The sequence below is a fragment of the Pithys albifrons genome, chromosome 23 (assembly GCF_047495875.1).
Source record: "Pithys albifrons albifrons isolate INPA30051 chromosome 23, PitAlb_v1, whole genome shotgun sequence".
NCBI classification, from domain to species: domain Eukaryota; kingdom Metazoa; phylum Chordata; class Aves; order Passeriformes; family Thamnophilidae; genus Pithys; species Pithys albifrons.
Window position 1 is genome coordinate 1,811,718 of NC_092480.1, and position 23,059 is coordinate 1,834,776.

Sequence of the window (23,059 nt, forward strand, 5' to 3'; positions counted from 1 at the left end):
CGCGGCTGGTTGTTTTTAGCTCGGGGTTTTTATTCTCTCCTCGGTGCTTTACGGTCCTGGCAGTGGATTTTGGGAATGCAGAAGGCTCCGGAGCGCAGTTTGTTGTGTGGAACTGAGCGTGCTCTGCTCGGTGTGTGGTGTTGGTGTGTCTGGAGGTTGTAAATCTGCTCTGAGGACTCGTATTTCTTGGGAGAGGCTGACAAAGGGCAGGATGACTGGGGGTTTTTTTTCCCCGTGTTTTGCTGTAATTTGAATCTCTGCAGGATGGAAATTCAATTTGGTCAGGAAAATGTAATCTTTAAAGTGATCTTTATTTGCTTACTCTGCTGTAAGGAGAGTAATAAGTCATAAAATAAGGAGAAGTACCAATCCCAGAGGTGGGAATCCTGAATGGGGAGGGCAGTAGGGCAAAGAATTAGTTCTGTTGGACTCTTTGTGGACTCATTACAAAATGCTGGAGCATGATCTGAGGAGCTGAAAGGGGAGAAAAACTGTGGGGGCTTTTAAAACCACAGAGTGCCTGCAATTTCCTTCCTCACTTGGTGGCAGGGCCAGTCTCTTGGGGTATTTTATTCTCTCTCAGAGCACAGAGTTTCATTTTGCTCAGTGTTCAGTGATTCCTCAGCCCTGCAGAGCTCGGCCCCCACCTGAGTGTTCTGCCCCCACGACCCACTGACAGACCAGGAACATCGTGCTGGGCTCCAGAGCACAGGGGAAACAAACTGGGGGTGAAACTTGAGCCTCCCAGCTCAGCCACAGCCCTGCTTCGACTGCTCAGCGTGGCTGGAAATGCTCCCTCCCCTCCTCCACAGAGCATCGGGCTCATTTTTAGCCAGCAAAGGTCTTGGTTTAGCTCAAGCTCACACTTCCTGTGCTTGGGGGCAGCAGATGCTCCTCAGGCATAAACAAATAATAACCTGTGTACTGATAATATAATTAATGGAGGGATGACAGGTCAGTGGTGTTCAGTGCTGGGCCCACCCTGGCTGTCTGGTTGTGCCCATCTGTAGGAAAACTGTCCCTCTCCCACCATAAAACCAGATCCACTCTCACGTCCCCCACTCTCTGCCACATCACACACTTCAGCTTGAACCAAAAGTAAAACTCAGCTCAGTTTTGCAAGTGCAGAACCTGCACCACAGAGAGAGAAAGGGACTCGACAGGGACGTGCATCACATCACAGACATGGCTGGAAATGAGGAGGAACCCCCTAATTCCATGGCTGGTGTAATCCAGCAATTCTGCATCCTCCCCCATCTCCCTCTGCCTTTGGTGCTTATTTACAGGAATTCCTGGATGTGAAAGAGCATCCCAAGGTGTGTGATCCCAGCACAGCCCTCTGACACTGGTGACCAAACCTCATGTTTGGGTGTAAAATCAGGCTCAAGAGAAGAAATGAGACCTAATCCCACACAGTGGGTTGGAATATTGCAGCAATTTCCTTGCTGATCCACTGCCTGTTCTTCAGTGGGGCACCTTTCCTGCCAGGTGACTCTTTTGGTGACCAGAAACCTTGAAACACAAACACAAATCTGTGCATTAGTGCACACAGAGAGGTTCCTGGCAAGCTCCAGGGTGTGTGTGCACACATCAGGTGTACCCTACACATGCCTGGGACCTGGAGGCCAGGGGTGGTTCCACTTTCTCCAGGAATATCGACTGTGTGTCTCTGTCTGACAGTTTTGGGCAATAATCCGTGCCTGAGAAGTTCCCCAGCACAGGCAGGACACTCCAGGCAGGTTTCTTTTGTTCCTTTGGTTTGTTCTCCCTCTCTGTCCATCCTTCTGAGTGAGAGCCACCCCATCAGCCCAATTATCTCATAATTAGGGCTGGAGAATTCAGTGTGTTTGTCCCTTCTGCAGCTACAGCCTGTTCTGCTGCACAGGTCGTGTGGGACTGATATTTTCTCCCTGAGGAGCAGAATCCCAGCCTGTAAACTGCAGTGGAAATGCCCTTCCCTTCCACAGTCCTTGGCCAAAATACCTGGTGGTCTCTGCCACCTGCAGCCCCCAAAGCAGGAGGATGTTGTTTGCTGTGGAAGTGCAGCCCAGTCCCGTGGGCACCACTCAGCTCCTGCCCCTCGCTCATTAATGGACTGCCCTGGCTGGAAGGAGTTGCTCTGCTGTTTGTCAGGCTCTTCCCCTGCTCTGAGGCAGCCAAATAATTCAGTGCCACAGCTGGATGGTGCCGTGGGGCTGTGTGGCTGCTAAAGCAGCAGTTTATAATGAAAGGAACCCCAGAGAGCAGGGGCTCCTCTGTAGTGGCTCTGCCCATGTGGCCTCAGCCTGTTCTCTCTCCTCAGGGAAATGCAATTTATTTGAGAGATGTGTTGACATTTCTGTCACTTCTTTAAAACAGATGGTGCACAGAGAACTGTGTCAGAAACAGCCCTGACAGCTCCAAGACATCACTGTGCCTGTATTTTAAAAATAATATACCTTCTTTTCAAGCTCATTTCCTCTGGCAAACTTAATTATGTAGCTTCTTGTGTGCACTGAGTCATTTAAAATAGCTATTTCTTCCCCCCTGAGATTACATTGAACAAACAATCCACTCCAGAGAGGATGTGATGGCAAGGAATTTTTTAAGAGCCCAAGCAGAGGTTGGGTTTGAAATCAGGGTCTCCAAACAGGAGCAAAGTGAAATTCAGGGATCCCACACAAGGCTGTGCTTTGAAGTGGAAATACCTGCCCGTTTCTAGGTGAGAACTGGCACACAGGAGGTGCTGCAGGACAGGCAGGGCTGTGTCTTCTCTGCTCTCACCAAGTGGTTCATGGATATTTCCCCTCAAGCAGTGGATTCTCAGCCATCTGCAGTGGGTGATTCCTGATTTCCCCCAGTCTCTCCCTGTCACTGCTCAGGGTTTGCTGCATCCTATGGGAATGGAGGTGGTGAGATGCCATCCTTTCTCCTGGCCCTGGGAACTGCCCTGCCTTTGGTTTGGGTTTGCTTTGCTGGCTGGAGCTGCTCTTGCTGCTGCCTGGCTCTGTTCCCCTGATCTGTGATAAACAGGGCTCTGCTGCCCTGATCCCCCAGCAGGAACTTGCACTGGCCCTGGCCCTGCAGGGACTGCTATTTCTGGCTAAGAGGATTCTCCAGGAGAGCTGGTTTGACTTCTGGCTCCCTCAGCCCATCAGGGGCAGCCCAAGGGCTCCCTGTCGTGGTGAATCCCCTGAGTTTCTCTGAACACACAAAGCTCTCTAGAGAAGCTGCTGTTTCCCACAGTGGGGCCAAGTCTCCTCTCCCCTCAGCTTGGGTTTGGTGGGACTGAGGGTGTTTTACAGCCTCTCTACCCTGTTAAAGCCACGGGGTGGTCAGGCCACACTTGGCTAAAGCTGGGGCTGAAGAACCATTTGAACCTTTCCAAGTTTCTGTCAGGGCTGCAAGAGGCTGAGTTGTGACTCAAGCCCAGAAACCCACCTGGGGTTCCCCACACCTGGATTTACACACAGATCTGCCCCAGCAGGCAGTTTTGTGCTCCAGCAGGAATTCTCACCCATTTCCCCCCAACCCTCATGCCTGGCCAGCAGCAGGACTGTCAGCAAGGGCAGGCTGTGTTTGCTGCCCTGTAGGATTAGGGTGGAGCAGTTGGGATTCAATCCCTGGTCCCCTGTGTGTCTCAGCCAGGCTGTCCTTTGCTGTCCCTTGCCTGGGTGTATTCCAGAGCATCTGCACAGTAACATTCAAGAGTTCTTGGTATCAAACCTTTTTCCAAGGCACTTAAAAATTCCTACAGCTGCTTTATGGCCAGAAACTGAGGCTGCCACACCCACAGCGAGTCACTGGCAGAGGGAAGGGAAGAGTCTGTGTCCTAAAGGTACCTTTTAGTGCCCTTCAGGGAGCCTCACTGGGTGTCCCTTCCCTAAAGGGAAGTTCTGGCCAGGTGGGGGTTGGTCTCTTCTCCCAGGCACTCAGCAATAGGACAAGGGGGCACGATGGGCACAAGATCTGCCAGGGGAAACTGAAGTTGGAGATCAGGAAAAAATTCTTTGCAGAGAGAGTGCTCAGGGATTGGAATGGGCTGCCCAGAGAGGGGGTGGATTCCCCATCCCTGGAGGTTTTTCAGCTGAGCTTGGCCGTGGCACTGAGTGCCATGATCTGGTAAAGGGACTGGAGTTGGACCAAGGGTTGGACTTGATGATCTCAGAGGTCTTTTCCAACCCAATCCATTCTATGATTCCCCTTTTCCCCAGCTGGGAGGCTCCTGCCTGCAGAATTCCCTGTGCTCAGGCTCCCCCTGCTCAGGGCTGGTGGCTGCATCCTGCTACAGAAGGAACAATGCTCCTTTTCTTCCCCAGAGCATCAGGGAATGTCTCAGTGCAGCCTGTTTTGACAGACCTTAGACTCTGTTTGGGTGTAGTGGAACCCTTTGATAATTCAGGGTGAATCATGTGCTCCAAAGTCCCAGCACTTTGCAGTCAAAGCTCTCTTGTGGCTCAGCTTTTTGCCACTATTTTCCCTGTATTTTTGCCTGGCACAGAAACGTTGCCTGGCTGGGAAAAGGGCCTCAAATACCCACTGAGCAGAACTCCTCCAGATGTGGGTGGTGCTCCTGGGTCAGGGTCTGGCATTTGCATTGCTGAGCTCTTCCAAAACACAGAATTAATAAAATACCAGTGTGTTTAGGCACAGGTAAGGATGACTTCATCCTGTCCTGGAAGCTGGAGGTCTCTGGAATGGAGCAGGACAGCCCTTGGCTTTATGAGAAGTGAAAATCAAAGTGGAACAAATTATTTAAGGAGCTGGAGTGGAATTGGACCTTGGTGTTTAACACATAAGCTCTTCCTGTTAATGGGTAAAGGACTGGGACATACGTGGAAAACTTTGCAGTCCAAAATCCCATGTCCTGCTGGACAGTTGAGCACTCTGGGAATGGACAAGTTCAGCTTTAGAGTTTTGTGGAAGAGAAATTCTGTGGGTGCTGAAGGTTGTTCTGGCACCACTCTGGGTGGTTTGCACTGTTGGAGGCATCTCAATACACTCAACAGCCTGAATCCCATTTAGAGGGGAAAAAAAATCTTCTGCTGAGAGAAACATTCTCTTTGCTTGTGAGTGTTTTGTTTTTCGCTTCTACAAACAACAACAAAATGAACAAAAATAATCATCCAAGTGGAGGGACGCCGGGTGGAAAATTCCAGCTCCCCTCTAATTAAGGTGATGTCAGAAAGCTTAGAAATCACACAAGGCCTTAAACAGCACGTCCTGATGCAATTAGGCTGCTGCAGACAGTGGGGTCAGTGCTCTGAGCTGAGGGAACACTGACAGCCTTTCATCCTGGGACCAGCCCCTGGCACGAGGGCTCTCGTTGCTGACCTTGTTAGACCTGGGGCTGGGCACTGTCCTAACAGGGAATAAAGGAAAGGAGCAGGAAAGATTCGGAAAAGCATCACTCCAGCAGGATGATTCCCTAAATCCAATAAGGATAGATTCAAATTCATCACATTAATGTAGGGGAGTAAGTTGTTTCTAGAAGCAGAGGGTGCCTTGGGAATGAATCTGCAGTAGGATGACAGCAAGGAGGTCAAGCCCTTGGGAGGCTGAAGAATGATTTTAACCAGGGACAAAGACTTGTCCAACACCAAAGTGTGCAATGCCACAATCCCAGAGAGGTGCAAATTAACCTTCCCCACTGGAAGGTGGATGGCACTGATAATAAAGCACAGGGAGCACAGCAAGGCATTGTGACCCACCAAATTCCCTGGCCTGACTGAGGGGTGAGAGGGACAAACAGGAGCCCTCAGCAACAGGGGGGGTCAAATCCTGCTCTGAGATGTCCCTCTGAAATACTGACCTGGGATTTGTCAGTGGAACTGGGATGGGAAGTTCAGGTAGTCCCTAAAACCTTGTTTTGAAAATCTTCTCCTGCCCTGCAAAGTCTTCCAGAGTGACTTGGATCTGTTCACCCTGGGGTGACCTGCCTGGGAGCTGAAGCAGCCTGGCCTCTAAACTCCTCCAGGTAAGGGAGCTGCTCTTCCCTGGCAAGGTACAGGTAAATGTGGCTTTTTTTGGAACACAAAGCTGTGTTAATGTAAACAGGATAAAGCTTAACTCCACCATAATCCTAATAATGTGTGTTCTCTGTAGTAAACTTTACTTTAAAGGCTGTTTTCCTTCTGAAAAATTCTGGGTTTGAATGAAATGTTGATGGGGAGGAGAGCAGTGAGAGCCTTGACCAAGGGCAGGATTCCACTGAGCAGGAGCTCAGACCAGAGTGCAGGGAGAAGGGTTCCCAGTGGGAACACTTTGGGATGTGTTTCCCACCTCCTGTTTTGTCCCCAACCTTTTTTTGTCCTCCTTGGAGCCTTGTTGACTAAGAGGGGCTGAGACTGTGTGAGCCTGGATGGGGCAAGTGTTCCATCTGAGCTGCTCTTTGCCTTTTGGTCACTTTTGCCAGATGGGGTTTTGTGCTGATCAGAGGGAGTGTGTGGGTATTTCTGTGCCCAAGGGCAGGCTCAGGAGCGTTGCAGGGGTGGGATGGGATGGAGTGTGTGGGCATTTCTGTGCCCGGTGCAGGCTCAGGGCTGTTCCAGGGGTGGGATGGGATGGAGTGTGTGGGTATTTCTGTGCCCGAGTGCAGGCTCAGGTCTGCTCCAGGAGTGGAACAGGATGGAGTGGGTGGGTATTTCTGTGCCCAGCTGCAGGCTCAGGGGTGTTCCAGGAGTGGGATGGGATGGAGTGTGTGGGCATTTCTGTGCCCGGTGCAGGCTCAGGGCTGTTCCAGGAGTGGAACAGGATGAGGTGTGTGGGTATCTTTGTGCCCAGGTGCAGGCTCAGGGCTGTTCCTGACTGGGTTTGCAGAGCTGCTGTTCCCAGGGCAGGACAGCCTGGAAACCCCTTGTTTTCTCAGTGCTGGAAGGTGGCACCTGGAATACTTTCCAGAGCAGATGGCAGGGATGATCCACCCAAGCAGCAGATCACAGAGCCCTGGGAGCTCTCAGGTCTGGCCTGGGGTTTGAAACAAATGCAATTCTGAGGGTGTGAAACAAGTCTGACACATAGTTTAGGTTCTGATTCCTTGAGTGGTGCTGTGGCTGAGGACCAAGCCTTGTGTTGAAGGCCTGGCCCACACAGTCCTTACTGGTCCCAGTTTGTGCCAGTTGCTGGGGAAGCCACAGAGGGTGGTGAAGCAAAGCATTTTTGGCCCTCCAGCTTAAAAATGAGCACTGGGATTTCTGCTGAGCAGCTTGGGGGCTTTTCCCTTCATGCATTTAACAGCACTTGGCCATTTTTAGGTCACTAAACTTTCATGTCTGTTATTTTCTTGGTTGAGTCACATGCTCCCCTCAGCTGCCAGAAGTGACAGCTTATTCCTTGGATGTTTGAGCTTTGCAGCAATCCAAGTCTCTTGCTAAAGTCATTAGATCCAGGGTCTGGATACAGCAGGAAATGCTGATCAGTCCAACTGTCTGAACTTCTGCAGGAAAATCTTGTGCTTTAGTGGGAAAATCCCCAAACCAAGCAACAAAGTCAGTCTGTTAATGAAGTGTAAGTCTGCAGTAATACAGCAGCACTGCTGTGACATTACTTTGTGCTGGTGACTTTGATATTCCATTGCCTCAAAAGCCTCCTTTTAATGCTCAGAGTTTAAAATGTAAGTGCCCTGGGATTTAGGAATGACTTTTTTCTAATAATAACAGTGACAACCTCTTCATGCTTTTAAGAGATAGAGACTCAAAGCTTGCCAAAAATGCTTTCTTATGAATGCATGAAGAATGTTCTGAGAAAAGGAACAGGAAACAAACTGCTCAGTGAAAGGGCCTTTTTTTGCCTGTAAATGAGACAGAAGTGTCTGGGAGGAAGAGCCTACAGAGTCCTACACAAACTGCAGGTTTTCTGTGGGCTGGAAGGGGCTGTGTCCTTGTGGAATTAGTACCAGTGTGTAAAATGGTTTGGAAAAGCAGAAAATAAAGGCCTGTGGAGCTGGGCTGACAAACCTGTCACCACTTCAGCCAAAGCAGAGCCTGCAGAGCCCATCCCTGTGGCAGGGCAGGGCTGCTCCAGCAAACAGGCATCACGTCTGCCCTTTCTGCTCCCTTTTGCCCCAGCCAGGCAGGCAGCCCCCAACTCACATCCCCTCTCAGCTCTCCAGCCCTGCTGAGTGAGCAGAACTGATTGAACTCAGGGCCAGGCCCCTTCCTGAGCCAGCAGAGTGAGCCATGTGTGATTAAAGCTGGATTTCCTATGTCAGGATAATTAAGAGTGAAGCTGTGACCAGATTGTGACTTGGATGGGCTGTAAAAGCATCAACTCTGACTTTGCTGAGATAATGTGGAGTGGGGACTTGAAACCTGCTGTGTTGGCAGAATAATGGGAAGCTGAGTGAAAAGAGAGGTAATCCCATCAATGGATCAGTTTGTTCACCCTCCATGTCCCACACCACCCTGGCCAAAGGGATTTCAGTGTCCCCAGCAGCCCCACTCACCATGGGAGGGTCACAGAGAGGGGGGAAAGGGAAAGGCCACCTGAATTTGCTCTTTGCCTTTTGATCACTTTTGCCAAATGGGTTTTTGTGCTGACCAGAAACCTGAGTTTGTTCCCTGGTCTTTCCCTCCTGGCAACACACATAGCCATGGGAAGGAGCATCCTGGAGATCCTGCTGGGAAAGGCACTGCTCCCTGGGAGCATCCTGGAGATCCTGCTGGACAGGCACTGCTCCCTGGGAGCATCCTGGACATGCTGCTGGACAGGCACTGCTCCCTGGGAGCATCCTGGAGATCCTGCTGGACAGGCACTGCTCCCTGGGAGCATCCTGGACATGCTGCTGGACAGGCACTGCTCCCTGGGAGCATCCTGGACATCCTGCTGGACAGGCACTGCTCTCTGGGAGCATCCTGGAGTACCTGCTGGACAGGCACTGCTCTCTGGGAGCATCCTGGACATCCTGCTGGACAGGCACTGCTCCTTGGGAGCATCCTGGACATCCTGCTGGACAGGCACTGCTCCCTGGGAGCATCCTGGACATCCTGCTGGACAGGCACTGCTCCCTGGGAGCATCCTGGACATCCTGCTGGACAGGCACTGCTCCCTGGGAGCATCCTGGACATCCTGCTGGACAGGCACTGCTCTCTGGGAGCATCCTGGAGTACCTGCTGGACAGGTACTGCTCCCTGGGAGCATCCTGGAGTACCTGCTGGACAGGCACTGCTCCCTGGGAGCATCCTGGAGATCCTGCTGGACAGGCACTGCTCCTTGGGAGCATCCTGGAGTACCTGCTGGACAGGTACTGCTCCCTGGGAGCATCCTGGACATCCTGCTGGACAGACACTGCTCCCTGGGAGCATCCTGGAGATCCTGCTGGACAGGCACTGCTCCCTAGGAGCATCCTGGACATGCTGCTGGACAGGCACTGCCCCCTGGGAGCATCCTGGACATCCTGCTGGGAAAGGCACTGCTCCCTGGGAGCATCCTGGAGTACCTGCTGGACAGGCACTGCTCCCTGGGAGCATCCTGGAGTACCTGCTGGACAGGCACTGCTCCCTGGGAGCATCCTGGAGATCCTGCTGGACAGACACTGCTCCCTGGGAGCATCCTGGAGATCCTGCTGGACAGGCACTGCTCCTTGGGAGCATCCTGGAGTACCTGCTGGACAGACACTGCTCCCTGGGAGCATCCTGGAGATCCTGCTGGACAGGCACTGCCCCCTGGGAGCATCCTGGACATGCTGCTGGCCAGGCACTGCTCCCTGCTGTCACATCCTGTGGGTGCTGATGTACAGAAATGGAAACTGGGCCCTTGGAATGCTGATGCAGCTCCCAGGAGATGCAGGGGCTGTCCCAGATGAGCCTCTTGTCTCTGCCAGGAGATTTGTCCTGGCATGGTTTGCTTGGAAATAACACAGCATTCCTTGTTTCTGCATTGTGGGGTTTCTGCTTTCTTGATGTCTGGATAAAAATAGCCTGGATGTGGCACCAAGTGCTGAGAGAGAACAAATTATGGCACCAAAACTGAGGGGCTGACAGGGGGGCTTTGGCAAATCAGTGCCACACAAAGCTCCTCTCCCAGCTGTGCTCAGCTCAGAGCCCTGTCCTGCCTGCTTGTTCTGCCTGCCCTGGCATGGCTGAGCTGCCCCATGGCATGCATTGATGTCAGGCTTTGGGTTGAGACCTCTGGGCTTCGTTTCCAAGGGCAAAAGGCTGAGGTCTGTGGAGATGAAAGAGAAAACTGAGAGCTGTGTGACCTCCCCTGAAATGGCCGTGACGTGTGAGCGTTTTGGTTTCTATTTTCAGCAACAGCTCCAGGCATATGTGGCCTGGGTGAATTCCCAGCTGAAGAAGAAGCCAACAGTGAAGCCAGTCCAAGACCTGAGACAAGATCTGCGGGATGGAGTCACTCTTGCTCTGCTCATTGAGATTGTAGGTCAGTGATGCCATCTGGCACTGTTTTTCATCCTGCAGTTCTGGATCTGGTGTGGAGGAGGCTGCCTTGGCTCTGGCATCTGTCAGGCACCCTGGCAGATGTTCCTGATGGTGCCAGAGCTTGAGGGGCTGGGGCAGTGGCTGTGAAAGGAAACAATCACCAAGCAGACCATCAGTGCAATTCCATTAAAGCCCTTCTGGTTTAGAGGCTGTTACAACAGATGTGCTGAAACCTGTCAGGGGCCATATTAACTCCCACAAGGCTGGCACCTCCAAATAAACCCAGTACAGTCTCCAGCCCTGTTATCCCTGGGACTGGGCACCTTGTTAGCAGGACAAGAAGCCACATGTGGCTCCTGCAGTGCCCAGACTAGAGATCAGATCAGTCCCTGCACCTCCAGCAGCTCCTTTGATGGTACCCAGCACTTCAGTTCTCCTCTGACAAAGCTTTTCTCCCTCCTTTAGCTGGTGAGAAGCTCAGTGGCATTGAGGTCAACCCCGCCAGCCAGCAGGAGATGAGGGAAAATGTGGAGAAAGTCTTGCAGTTTGTGGCCTCAAAAAAGATCCGCATGCACCAGACATCAGCAAAAGGTACCACCCTGGGGGTGGCCAGAGGGGTTTGGCTGCTCAGAGCCTGTTCCTGGCTTTGTTTTCTGTCAAACTGGTAATGCATTAGTAGGTTAATGTGTTAGTTTGTGGGAGAGTTTGGGGGTTTTATCTCCTGTGGTTCTGTAAGTGGTTTGGGAGGAAGGACAGGGGTAGCAGCACAGAGCACTGAAACCAAAGTGCCTTTTCTTCTGCTCCTGAGCACTCAGAAGCTCAAGGAATGGGGTAATGAGGAGCACAGACCCAGAATCTTTCACAAAAAGGATGTATAAACCTGCTACTGTGAAATGGAATCTCTGTGAGCAGGGAGGGGACCTGAGGCACAGCCACATGTCTGTGGCTTGGCTTAGTCAGGACTTTGTGTGTCTCAGTTGACTCCACTGTTTTGGAAAACCTTAGTCTGAAAGAATGGCTGAGCTTTGCCATGAGATCAGCGTGTCTGAGCCCGTTTCTGTGGGGGGGAAATGCCAGTGTGATATTTTTAAAACTGACTTGTTACCATCTGCAAGGTGCTGCCAGCAGTTTATGGTGCAGTTTATGGTGCTGCCACTGAAGACAGACATTGCTGTTCTTTGGCCTTTTGTATCTTAAAAAAAGGAAATTCTGTGTGCTAACTGAAGTCAGTGCTGAGACAGTGGGTAGTCCTTAATAACTGCTGTAGCTTCTCCAGTGAGCATTCAGTAATTATGTGCTGGATCATTAGCTGGAAATGGCCACCCAGGGAAGGCTCTAAGCATCAAACCCGGGATGTGAAGGTGGCAGAGTTTGCTGTGCCCAACACCAGCAGAGCTGAGCACCAATGCTGTAGCACAGCCCTTTCCTTGCCTGGTCCTGTTGTGTTTGCTGCTTGTGGGTGGCACCTCACGATGATCACCTTGGCTTTCCATTTGCATTTTGCAGACATCGTTGAAGGCAACCTCAAGTCCACCATGAGGCTGATCCTGGCCTTGGCCGCTCACTTCAAGCCAGGCTCGGGGCGAGCCGTGGGTGGCAGCGGGGCTGGCACGGTGGGCAAGGGCTGGGCAGTGCCCCTGGGCAGCCACAGGCCCCGCTCTGCCGCTGCCATGGCCCAGGGGGCAGTGGCTGCCCTGGCTGATGTCCGGCAGGACGTGCTGCACTCCGGCCGTGAGCTGCTCCGCCACAGGCACAGGTAAGGAATGTCCCCTGGCTGTGGGAGCTCAGCCCATGGAACAGCTGGGCACAACCCCTTTGGAAATCAGGGCATCTTTAGCCTGGCAGCTCCTGGTGTAAGGCAGCCCTTGGTGTGCTCCCTGCCACCTGAGCAGTGCCCCCACCAGCACTGCCCTGCCCTGGATGCCTACCCAGGGACTGAGCTATCCCTGCCACCTGAGCAGTGCCCCCACCAACACTGCCCTCCCCAGCACTGCCCTGCCCTGGCTGCCTCTCCAGGGGCTGCAGTTATCCCTCAAACCTGAGCAGTGCCCTCCCCAGCACTGCCCTCCCCAGCACTGCCCTGCCCTGGATGCCTACCCAGGGACTGAGCTATCCCTGCCACCTGAGCAGTGCCCCCACCAACACTGCCCTCCCCAGCACTGCCCTGCCCTGGATGCCTACCCAGGGACTGAACTATCCCTGCCACCTGAGCACTGCCCTCCCCAGCACTGCTCTCCCCAGCACTGCCCTCCCCAAGCACTGCCCTCCCCAGCACTGCCCTGCCCTGGCTGCCTCTCCAGGGGCTGAACTATTCCTCCCACCTGAGCAGTGCCCCCACCAACGCTGCCCTCCCCAGCACTGACCTGCCCTGGGTGCCTCTGCAGGGACTGAGCGTTCCCTGCCACCTGAGCAGTGCCTTCCCCAGCACTGCCTTGCCCAGCACTCCCCTCCCCAGCACTGCCCTGCCCTGGCTGCCTCTCCAGGGGCTGCAGATATCCCTCAAACCTGAGCAGTGCCCTCCCCAAGCCCTGCCCTGCCCTGGCTGCCTCTGCAGGGGCTCAGCTATCCCTCCCAATAGTGCCCTCCCCAGCCCTGCCCTGCCCTGGCTGCCTCTCCAGGGGCTCAGCTATCCCTCCCAATAGTGCCCTCCCCAGCACTGCCCTGCCCTGGCTGCCTCTGCAGGGGCTGCAGCTGTCCCAGGCTCTCTGCAGCTCTTCCAGCAAAGTGGCAGCTGGATCTCTTGTTATCTGCCTGGAAAAGAACAGCAAGTGAAGGCCGAGGCAGAGGGACTGTGCTGCCTCATTTCCCCACTCCCTGCTGAGCACGGTGCCCTTGGTGCTGTCTCTTTGGAGATATTCTTGTGTTCTCATGTCTTAACTCCAGGTACTGTGAGGGATCTGGAGCAGTTGCATCCAGAACTGAGGCACTGAGAATGGGCAAGTCCATCCCAATGTCACACTCACAGCTCCAGGTGGATTCAGGGTGTTGTGTGCCGAGTTCTGCTGGTGCTGGAGGGAGATGGTCCTTGTGCACAAGGAATGTGTAATTCTGAAAAGCACATACAGTTCTGAAAATCCCTTTGAAAAGGTGCTGTGTAGATTATAATAATAATAATAGCAGTGACATTTAACTGGAAACCAGATGGTGGTCTGCTGAGGGTTCAGTTTACACAGCTGAAGGTCACTTGCCCATATGATATTGGCTCAAGGGAGTACCCATGAGGCAGTTTGGAAATGAGGTTGAAATGGGATATTTTGTTGAAAAACTAAGTGTTAAATGTTTCTCTTGCAAAGGCCTTGGGCCAGGAGTGGTTCAGCTAAGCCAGTCCTTGTGCTGTCTGCAGATTGTTCTTTTTCTTGCCTTCCCAGAGCTCGTGCAGTTGTTCTAGTCAGAGTTTAAAAGGGCAGGGCCTGTTTTCCTGTGTTTCCCTCACACCAAGAAGATGGGATGGGGAACCCTGATAGGAGAACTGGTGTTTTCCTGTCTGTCCCCTCCTTCTCATCTTCCTTTCATTAGCCTTTCTATCTTCCTTTCCTGGAGCCAAGAGGAATTTCTGCTCCTCTAAGATGAGGCTTCCCTCATTCTGTGATTATTCCCAGAAACAGCAGCATGGATGAGGAGATTGAAAATCCCTACTGGAGTGTCCGGGCACTGGTGCAGCAATATGAGGGGCAGCAGAACGTGCCCCTGGAGCCCCACTCCTCCAGGTAAGGGGCTTTATTGCCCACGTGTGTCCCCTTGTGCTCCTTTGTGTGACATTCCTTAATGTGCCAGTTCTTCTCACCCTAATCTGGGTAGCTCTGGTGGAAAGGGGCATTCCCAGCATGGAGAGTCCTGCCTGATCTGGAGGATGAAGCCCCAGGAGGCAACATGAAGACCTTGTGAAGTGTTTTACTGTCACTGTTTTCATGGATATAGAAGAGGGAGTGGATGTGGGAGAGCTGAAATGGCTTTCAAGGAAAAACTGCATCATGGTAAAGGAGAGCCCTTTTCCCCCAGAGAACAAGAAACTATTTTAAGACAAAGGGCTGTGTTACTGAACATACTGGATCTCCCCATGGATTCAGTGCTTTGCTCCATTTAATCCCATCTGGAGCAGATGTGAGGGCAGAGCTGCAGCTCTCTGGTTCCCAGTTTCCTGTCCCCAGTGTCAGCCCCAGCTCTGCTTTGTTGCCTCCTGCTGCTGCCTGGGCTGCTCCCTGAGTGCCTCAACTATGGAGGGGTTCAATTCCCAAGGCCAGATTGCCACTGATGCCTTCTCAGCAGGCAGGAGCTTTCCACAGGGCTTTCCAGGCTGAGTTTTATGCTCCATAGTACAAATAATTCTCTGTATTACCTGAGAACTGAGGTTGCTTGGCCCAACAGAGGAGAAAAATACAACAGTTTGTGCTCATGCCCCGAGTTTGTTGTCCATCACTGAGAGGATGTTTATAAATAGGCGTTTGGCAGAGTGTGAGGCTCGCAGAGAGGCAGTGCTGGAGCGGTGCCTCCACATGATGTCAGCACTGTGCTTTGGAGGCTGCTGCTCCGGGGGACATGTCAAAATTCTGGGCTTGGCAACAGGATTTCACGGTTAAAGTCACAGGACCTTGGCCTTGACTCTTGCCCTGGGATCTCAGAGGGGCAGTGAGTGACCCACGATGCTCCTCCCTGACCATCCTGCACTTCCAGGGGGCTGCAGGGTTTTATTTACTCTTCTACCCCATCAGGGACTGTCAGCAACTGCTGTTTGCTGTGATTTGGTGGTGAGGGAAAATTTCTCTGCACATCCCAAACCATGGGTTTGATTTTATTTTATTTTATTTTTTTCCCCCGTAATGCCATGAATTCTCTGCCTATAAGACAATGAGGATATTCTTGCTGATAGGACAGAAGACAGTGAGAATCTTTTACAGAAGTGATCAATGATGGCCCTCTGCCCTCCAGCTCCTGGGGATGTCCTGGATGAAAACAAGATGCTTTCTGTTCCCTTCCAGGGAGAGCTGCTCCAGTTTAGTTATGAGAACCAGCTGAGAGCAACAAGATGCTTTTTTATTAGTGAGAGATGTGGTTATGAAGTGCATCCATCCACCCCCTCCATCTGATCCCAGCGCTGCTTCCTCCTCACTCCCAGACCTCACAGCCTCAATAACAGAATTCCCAGAGACAAAACCTCCAATAAGCAAAGGCAGCCGGAATGATTCATGGAAAATTTGCCCAAATCAGATGATTCCCAGGCTGCCGAGCCCCTCACCCATCCCTTTCCCCTCCCCTTCCCACCAGCCGCCCTCCCCCTGCCTGAGCCGCGCTCGGAGGAGGCTGAGCCGCTGCTGTGACAGCGGCAGGGACAGCAGGGAGGGGACAGGGAAGCCTTGCCCAGGGCTGTGAGAGCTGCCCAGCCTGGCACCCAGCCTGGCACCTGCAGGGATGCTGGCGGGATGGGCTGAGGACCAGCCGGATGGATCCTCCAGCCCGGAGATGTGATGGCACAGCAGCGTGTGCGGCTGGGCGAGATGCAGCAGCAGCCGGAGACAAACAACACCCCGCGGGGAGAGCAGAGGCAGCGAAAGCAGAACGCAGGCTGCAGAATTCCCTGACTCTGGAATCAACCTTGTTCATGGGGGCTCTGGATCTGCCATTCGTGCGGAGACCCTGAGGGGTTTTTTTTTGGTGTTGTTTTTTTTTTTCCCGTGTTTCTGCTGTGGATTTCTCAGCGATCTGGCTCGCACATCCTCCCCCAGTAGTTTGGCAGGAGCTGGCGCGCTCTCCCTGCATCGCTGAGCATGTGAAGGGACGAGGCATGTCCGGATCGAGCATCCCGAGGCTCCCAGGGAAGCGCATTCTGTGAGGCGAGAGGTTAAAGTGGGATCATGGGAGGGAAGCAGGTCAAATGGTGAGCGATTGTCGCGACTGGCGTGTGGAACAGCAGGGATGGGGCGCTGGGAGAAGGGAGAGCTGGTACCCAAAGCCCTGAGTGTGCAGAGCAGGTCAGGGGCTCAGGGCAGAGGGGATGGGGGTGAGGAGCCAAGGGGCAAAGGGAATGAAGTGGAACAGTTTGCATCGGGAATGTGCCTTGAATAGCTTTGGTTTCCTCATTCCTGCATGCTCGGGTGTGAATTGTTGTGTACTTGGAGGAGCAAATTACAGCGGGGGGGATTTTGTGCTTTGATGGGTCTGAACTGACAGAAAACCTGCGTTTTTGCAGAGATAATGTCTAAGGCAGCCTGACCTGTGCTGCTGCTTCATCTGCTCCTGACTGGCACTGCTTGGCATGTTTGGGAGGTTGTTGATGCCATGTGAGCCCATTGGCCCTTTAAAAGAGGAAAACTGCCTGGAAGGATCTGTGGGCATGGGAATGTCCGAGGAATTACCTGTAAATCTGTCTGTGTTATAGAATCATAGAATCAGTTGGGTTGGAAGAGACCTCTGAGATGATCAAGTCCAACCCTTATGCAGCCCTGTGTGCTTGACCCACCTGGGATGCCTTATATTGGCTTTGGGCTGTGGATCCAGAGCTGAGGGAGGCAGATTTGGAGGAGGGGAATGTTATTTCTGGACTCATAACCCCTTGATTTTTCATCCTGCTCATCCTCTCCAGCTCCATGCCCACCCCTGTTTCACCACCTTCTCCCCCAGCAGTTGCTGGTGGTGCTTTTTCTAGGACAGCTCATCCTTTCATGTTTTGCATGGCTGAGAACCAGCAGAGCCTTAGCAGGGTGAGGGCACATTGGAATATCAGCTGAGAATATGGGAATTTTGAGATCTGTTCCTAGAAGGAGGTAAAATCCCTCCTGGAGTGCCTGGCCCTGTTGGATCAGCTGGGCTTGCTGCCTGCTCCAGTGTGGTGTGAAGGTCTCATCCTTCCCTCTGAGCCTTATTACATAATGCAAACCAAATGCAGCTGCCTGGGCTCCCAAACAATAGAATAAACATAATTTCAAAACCATGATTTTATGCTGTGCCCCCATTCAGCAACGAGCAGGAGCAGGGGGCTGGTTAGAGATGGTGTATAAAAATTGGGCCCAGTGAGGGAGTGCTGTAATGGAGTTAAAATTCCTGAAGTGCCCTGGACTCTTTAACCACCATGCACACACCTGGAAGGACTGTTGGAGATGCCAGAAAAGGGTGGTTGTTCTTCCACTTGCATTTCTCTTTCCCTTGACAAGGGGAGGGTCTGGCCCATGAGCACCAGGCTGCAGGGCTGCAATATCAATGAGCAGGAGCTCCCCTGGCCGTGGGAGTGGGGCAGGAGCAGCAAGTCATTTCCATCTCTATTGCAGGGCACGTAGCAGCAGTGCTGGGAAGATGCACAGAGAGAGCTCTTGGAGCCTCTCATTTTTTTTTTCTAAACCTATTATATTATTTCCACAGTGTTTTCTTTTTGTTCTCTGCCCTTTGTTTCTGTGTTGGGGAGAATGAAAAATTAACTCCTGCTCACACTTGCAGGGATTAATCCCTGCGACTTTCGAGGTACATTGAATGGGTCACTGAGCTTCAGCCACCCTTTGGTGTTGTCTGGGTGATGCATTTAAGAAGAATTTCTGAAAAAAAAAAAAAAGATGCCTTGACCCTCCCAGTCAGCTGAGATGGCTCCAGTGAAAATATGCAGATTCTCTCAGGGGGTTTTAACAAGAGTGAGTGGGATCTGACTTTCACAACTGTTTTGATTGCAAGCTGGAGTGATGCTTCTGAAAGCTGGAGCAAGGGATGAAGGAAGCCAGGGTGGCTTTTGGTTCAGCTTGTGGTATGAGGAAAGGCTTGCAGCAAATTATTTCTGAGTGGGGTCTTACCCCTGTGTGTCTGAATTCTGTGCTGTCAATCCCAAACTCACTCTCTGTAAAGAAAAATGAGGGGGCACTTTGTGGTTATCAGTTGGGTTGTTGTGGCACTGACATGACAAAAGTTACATGCCTGGTTTGGTTTGTTAAAGGCTCCTCCAGCATGCAGATAATTCTTAGTTTCAACAAGCCCCTCTGAATATTCACTTTTAAATAGGATGATGCTGATCAGCACTAAAGCAGCTGTTCCTTCTTTCCTCTGCAGCCTCACATCACCCAGTCCAGTCCACAGTGCAAAGAGTGAATCCAGTGTAGCCCCATCAGAGGAGAAGGAAAGGCTTGTGATCCTCCAAACTGAAGAACCAGAAACTAAAACAGGTACTTTGCAAGATGATGCTTCACTGGGACTTGTTTGTTGGATAAACTTGCTGAAGAGTCCCTTGGTGCACCCCTCAACCAAGAGCTGCTCCTCAAACCTCCCAGCTGCTTTTTTCCCCCCTCAGGTATTTTCTGTCCCACATTGTTCCCCTGTGCTGTGCTTTGAAACCTCCAGAAATCAGATGCAAAGTTATCTGGGCTATCTGTGTGTGTAGAAAATATTACTTTGCTTGAAGAATGAGGCATAAACTCTTGAGATCAGAGCCCTGGAGCAACTGCCTTGGTAGCAGTGGGAGGTGCAGGTCTTTCCTGGGCTCTGTAGGGCCACATCCAGCTGCTCTCTCTTCCAGAAGAGGCTGATTCCCACTTCCAGCCCGAGTGGCAAGCAGGGAACTCTGGGTCCTACTTGGAGAATTCATGGGAGGAGCAGCTTTTGGAACAACAGGACCACTTGGAAAAGGAGATGGAGGAAGCCAAGAAGATGATTTCGGGTTTGCAGGTAAGAGATTTTCTTGCCAGCCAGTGTTGCCTCTCCCTCCCTGGAAGGGAAGGGTGTGGAGAAGCTTCCAGTGAGGAGTGGAGATTGGAATCCTCACTGCAGTGCTTGGGGTGGGCTGTGGGAGGGCAGAGGGCACTGAGGGCAGCGTGGAGTGGAACCCCTGCAGAGCATCCAAACCAGAGCCTGTGTTGGAAGGTGACTGTGCCTGGTTTTTGGTTGGTTTGCCCCCTGTCCCACGGTGCTGTGCTGGCCCTGTGTGTGCTGCCAGTGCTGCTGTGCCCCTGTGCAGGGGGGTGAAGATGCCCCAGTGTTTTCCCACGTGCTGGAGGCTTTGCTGCAGCCTCAGAGAGGGGACAGTGCCCTGTGATTTGTGATCAGAAGTAATGCAGAGAGACAGGGCATGGCAGGAAATCAATCAAGATCCCCAGAGCTCATCAGGGGTCACAGTCTTGCATCAACCTTTCCATGAATGAGGCTGAACTGTCATATTTGGCACATTCTCTACACAGCTATTTATCTGTGGAACCTTTTCCTTGCTGCCCCTTCCAGCCCCTCCCTGACCCTCAGCCCAGTGTGTTTAACTCTGAGCCCCTGATCCATATGGTAAAGACCCTGAACTCTCTCAGGAATATCCCTTTCTGTTTGTGCTGGGAACGACACTGCCTTTGGATTGTAAATATTTATGTGCCAGTAAACAAAGCAGAGCCTGTGTGAGAGGCACAGGCAGCTGGGCGGGCACTTTCCCTGGGGACAATGGGCAGGACACAAAAGAGCCCAAAAAAAAAATTCCTTGGTTCCCTGGTAAAATCTGGTTGCATTCTGTGCCCACTGGGAGCAGGGAGAGGAGGCACTGGGGGGACTGGCATGTCCTGTTCTGCAGCCCAGGGAGGGTGAGCAGCTGGCACTGCTGCCCCTTCATCCCCTGGCAGGGGGCAGAGGCAGCTGATGTTGCCAGCCAAGAAATTGGATTTGATTGATCGATTTTCCTCCTTAAGAGCCCCCAGTTGGAGAGAGTTTGATTGAAATATTGGGGATTTTATGTGTGTACACCCTATAAGGTGCTAAAACTGAGACAGACACTTCCACCTCCTGAAAATCTGAGTTGTTGTCCTTGTTTGGTGTCTTTGTGTGGGGGAGAGTATTGGCTGACAGATCTCTGGGAGAGCTTTGTCAGGGGATAAATCTTCTTGTTCATTCCTAAAAAAAAAATCTACTCATTTCTTGAGGGGAATAATCCATCAGAAATGGAACATGAAACTGTTGCTATGAATGACTGTTGGCCAGAGCTGCAGCTCAATCACTTTTCCTTTGAAACCTCTGAAAAGGAGATATATTTTTTTTTCCTTTATCTTCACAGGCTTTGCTGCTCAATGGGTCTCTACCTGAGGATGAGCAGGAAGGGTCCTTTGAGCTCAGTGAACGTGGAGCCTGCCCTGAGGAGCAGCTGGTGAGCTCAGTTCTGTCCCTACACCCCCTGCCCTCTGCCCTGCTGTGCCCCTGGCAGGGGTGGCACAACAACAACGAGGGTGTTTTTGCCTTCAGATCATAATCCGAAGTCGCCTGGACCAGAGTGTGGAAGAAAATCAAGACTTAAAGGTAAGAGGACAACAGATGGAGGGCAGAGAGAGTTTGGGCCAAGAGATGTTTGCAGATTGTCCTATTTGATGGTTTTTTGGGAAGGGAAATGGGGTGAGGATGGGGCAGGGTGGGCAACCTGGGGGAGATGTTATGTTAGAGCTCTGAGACCAGTTCTGATTCTGGGGGGATGTCTTGGCTTTGTTTTGGTTTCCCAGCTTTGATGTTGCCCTGAAGGACAGATTTGGGGGGTTAAGTATAATTTTTTTCTCAGAACTCTTATAACAGGAGTTAAGGGAGCTGCTCAGCTCTTTGTCATGGTTGACCTCATTGAATTGCTCGTGGGTCTGTGGGGAAAGGTGGGATGTGCTTTTTTTTCCTGCAGCAGGTGACTGGAGACAGGGACCTCTGGCTTTGGGGGGGTTTTGAAGGGGTGACAAGGGCACATTTAATCAAATTGTCTTGCATTTTGCAGAAGGAGCTGCTGAAATACAAACAAGAAGCTCGAAACCTCCAGGGGATAAAGGTGAGGAAAGGGACATTTCAAATATAAATAGTAGAGCTTTGGAGTCTGCTGCAGCTCCTGAGCAGGGCCAGCAGCAACCACACACCTCTGAGGAACCTCAGTCTGGAGGGGGTTGTGTTGGGGGGCTTGGAAGGGGAGGATCCTACAGGGCTTTTTCTGGCTTAAGGCAGGTACAGGGAGTTGGGTCTCCTGGGTTCTGTCCTGTCTTGTAGGATTGTGGTCAAATTTCCACCTTTTTTTCTGTTTCTCCTAAAGAAAATGAGGCAGATTTTGCCTGCCTGGTTCTCATGGCTCTGCCACTTTAACTCCTCTGTCCTGGGGTGCACACACTGGCCCAGTGAACTAATTCCTGACAGCAGAGGAAGAAGAGCCAGGGGTATCCTTGTCCTCCTCAGGAACTGCTCAGCTTCTCCCTCTGGAGTTGTGCACTCTGATAATCTCCTCCTGAGCAGGGGTATTTTTAGAGCTGCCTCTCAGGCTCCTGGGAGGGAGCAAACAGAGCAGCTGCCCAAGGTGCAGCTCCTGCTCCTGGGTGACACTGAGTGAAAGGTGCACAATTAGTCCTGACTTTGGCCTCTCCAGAGAGGATTTCACTGCACAATTAGGTCACACTGAGAGCTTAAGTGTCCCTGTGTCCTGGGCTGGCCGTGGCCTCTCTGTGCCCTCTGGTGTGTGGCTGCATCCCGAGCTGAGGGCACCAAACACCCTCCAAGGGCACAGCCACTTTCTCCATAAGAACCAGGGTTAGGCCATTTCTGGAGTGGGAGCTTTAGGTCAAAGCACAGAAATCCCTCTGTCCCAAGAGCCAGAGTGTTGGCAGGGAAATCACTTTTGGGTAAGAGAAAGCCTGGAGGGGTGAGAGGCTTTTGGGCAGGTTTCTGTACCCCTCCTGCTCTCCTTTATTCCCTGAGTGGCCCCTGAGTGTTGTGGGCACTGGGCTGGGTCCCTCACCCCCCAGGGGGGTCTGTGCCCTCCTTGCACCTTCCTACTGAGAGCATCTCTTGCCAGGATGCCCTCCAGCAGAGGCTCCTTCAGCAGGATGCTGCAGTCCTCCAGCTAAAGCAGGAGCTGCTCAGAGCCAACATGGACAAGGAGGAGCTGCACAACCAGAATGTGAGTCCCTGCTGCTGCTGAGGTTATTTCAGGAGGGGGTTGGTGGCCCTGGGGCTCCAACAGCCCCTGGGCTGAGCTGGTGGTGCAGCAGAGCCCCTGGGGCTGTGGGAGGGGGAACAAGCAGTCAAAGGGCTGTGCACAGGCCAAACTGCACCCAGTGCTCTGGCCAGTGTGAGACTGGAGATTGCTGACCTTCACTCCCACCTCCTGTCCTCCCAGACCTCCAGATGGAACAGGGAGAGGCTCTCCCTGATGCTTTCAGTGCAGCTGCATCTCTCCTCCTTCAGGGGCTCCCTGGGTTAGCTGGTGGCACTGTTTTGGCAGGCCATGGGCAGTGTCTGGAGAGAGAGGAGCAAGGCAGGGACTGTCCTGCCCCAGAATTGCCATGCCCAGACAGCAGCTGCCCTGAACTCTGCAGATATTGGGTCACCCTTTGGCACAGGGGGCAGGGATTGTGACTCTGTAGGAACACCTGTGTCACACCTGTGCTTCATTTCAGGTTGATCTTCAGAGGAAGGTGGAGGAGAGGAACAGGCTCCTGGCAGAGTACAAAGTAATGGAACCCCTTCCCTGGGGGCTCTGGGGGCAGCATCTGGTGGTTCTTCAGCTTTGGGATTTTCTGTGTGTTGCCTCTGGCAGTGGCACTGTGGATAATGAATAAGTTGCAATAGTCATGGATGGATGTTTGTAATGAGGTGGAGGGCTCAGATGTTCTGTGTTCTGCCCACAGATTTTTATAGGAGGTCTTTTATTGTCATATTTTTTCTGTGGTGGCTGGCTGAGTGTCCAACACTTGTGCAGAAACCTGTCAGATTGTTCACTGATCCCTCAGGAATCTCTCTTGGTAGTGGATCTT

General features: G+C 52.3%; 1 protein-coding gene across 5 annotated transcripts in view; it reads left to right on the forward strand.

Moving 5' to 3' along the window:
* The window catches only part of DIXDC1 (DIX domain containing 1), a 29,050-nt gene that overhangs the window by 867 nt on the left and 5,124 nt on the right, over positions 1-23,059 (forward strand). For 2 of the 5 annotated variants that reach the window (XM_071576384.1, XM_071576381.1), the window contains exons 2-12: positions 10,227-10,356; positions 10,821-10,946; positions 11,862-12,111; positions 13,955-14,062; positions 18,378-18,490; positions 18,841-18,989; positions 20,347-20,436; positions 20,532-20,585; positions 21,040-21,090; positions 22,099-22,203; positions 22,703-22,756. In XM_071576384.1, the coding sequence (XP_071432485.1) occupies positions 10,227-10,356; positions 10,821-10,946; positions 11,862-12,111; positions 13,955-14,062; positions 18,378-18,490; positions 18,841-18,989; positions 20,347-20,436; positions 20,532-20,585; positions 21,040-21,090; positions 22,099-22,203; positions 22,703-22,756 (1,230 nt within the window). Of the gene's footprint in view, positions 1-10,226; positions 10,357-10,820; positions 10,947-11,861; positions 12,112-13,954; positions 14,063-15,639; positions 16,228-18,377; positions 18,491-18,840; positions 18,990-20,346; positions 20,437-20,531; positions 20,586-21,039; positions 21,091-22,098; positions 22,204-22,702; positions 22,757-23,059 lie in introns of those variants that run through there. The other 3 variants (XM_071576383.1, XM_071576385.1, XM_071576386.1) reach the window with 3 other exon arrangements.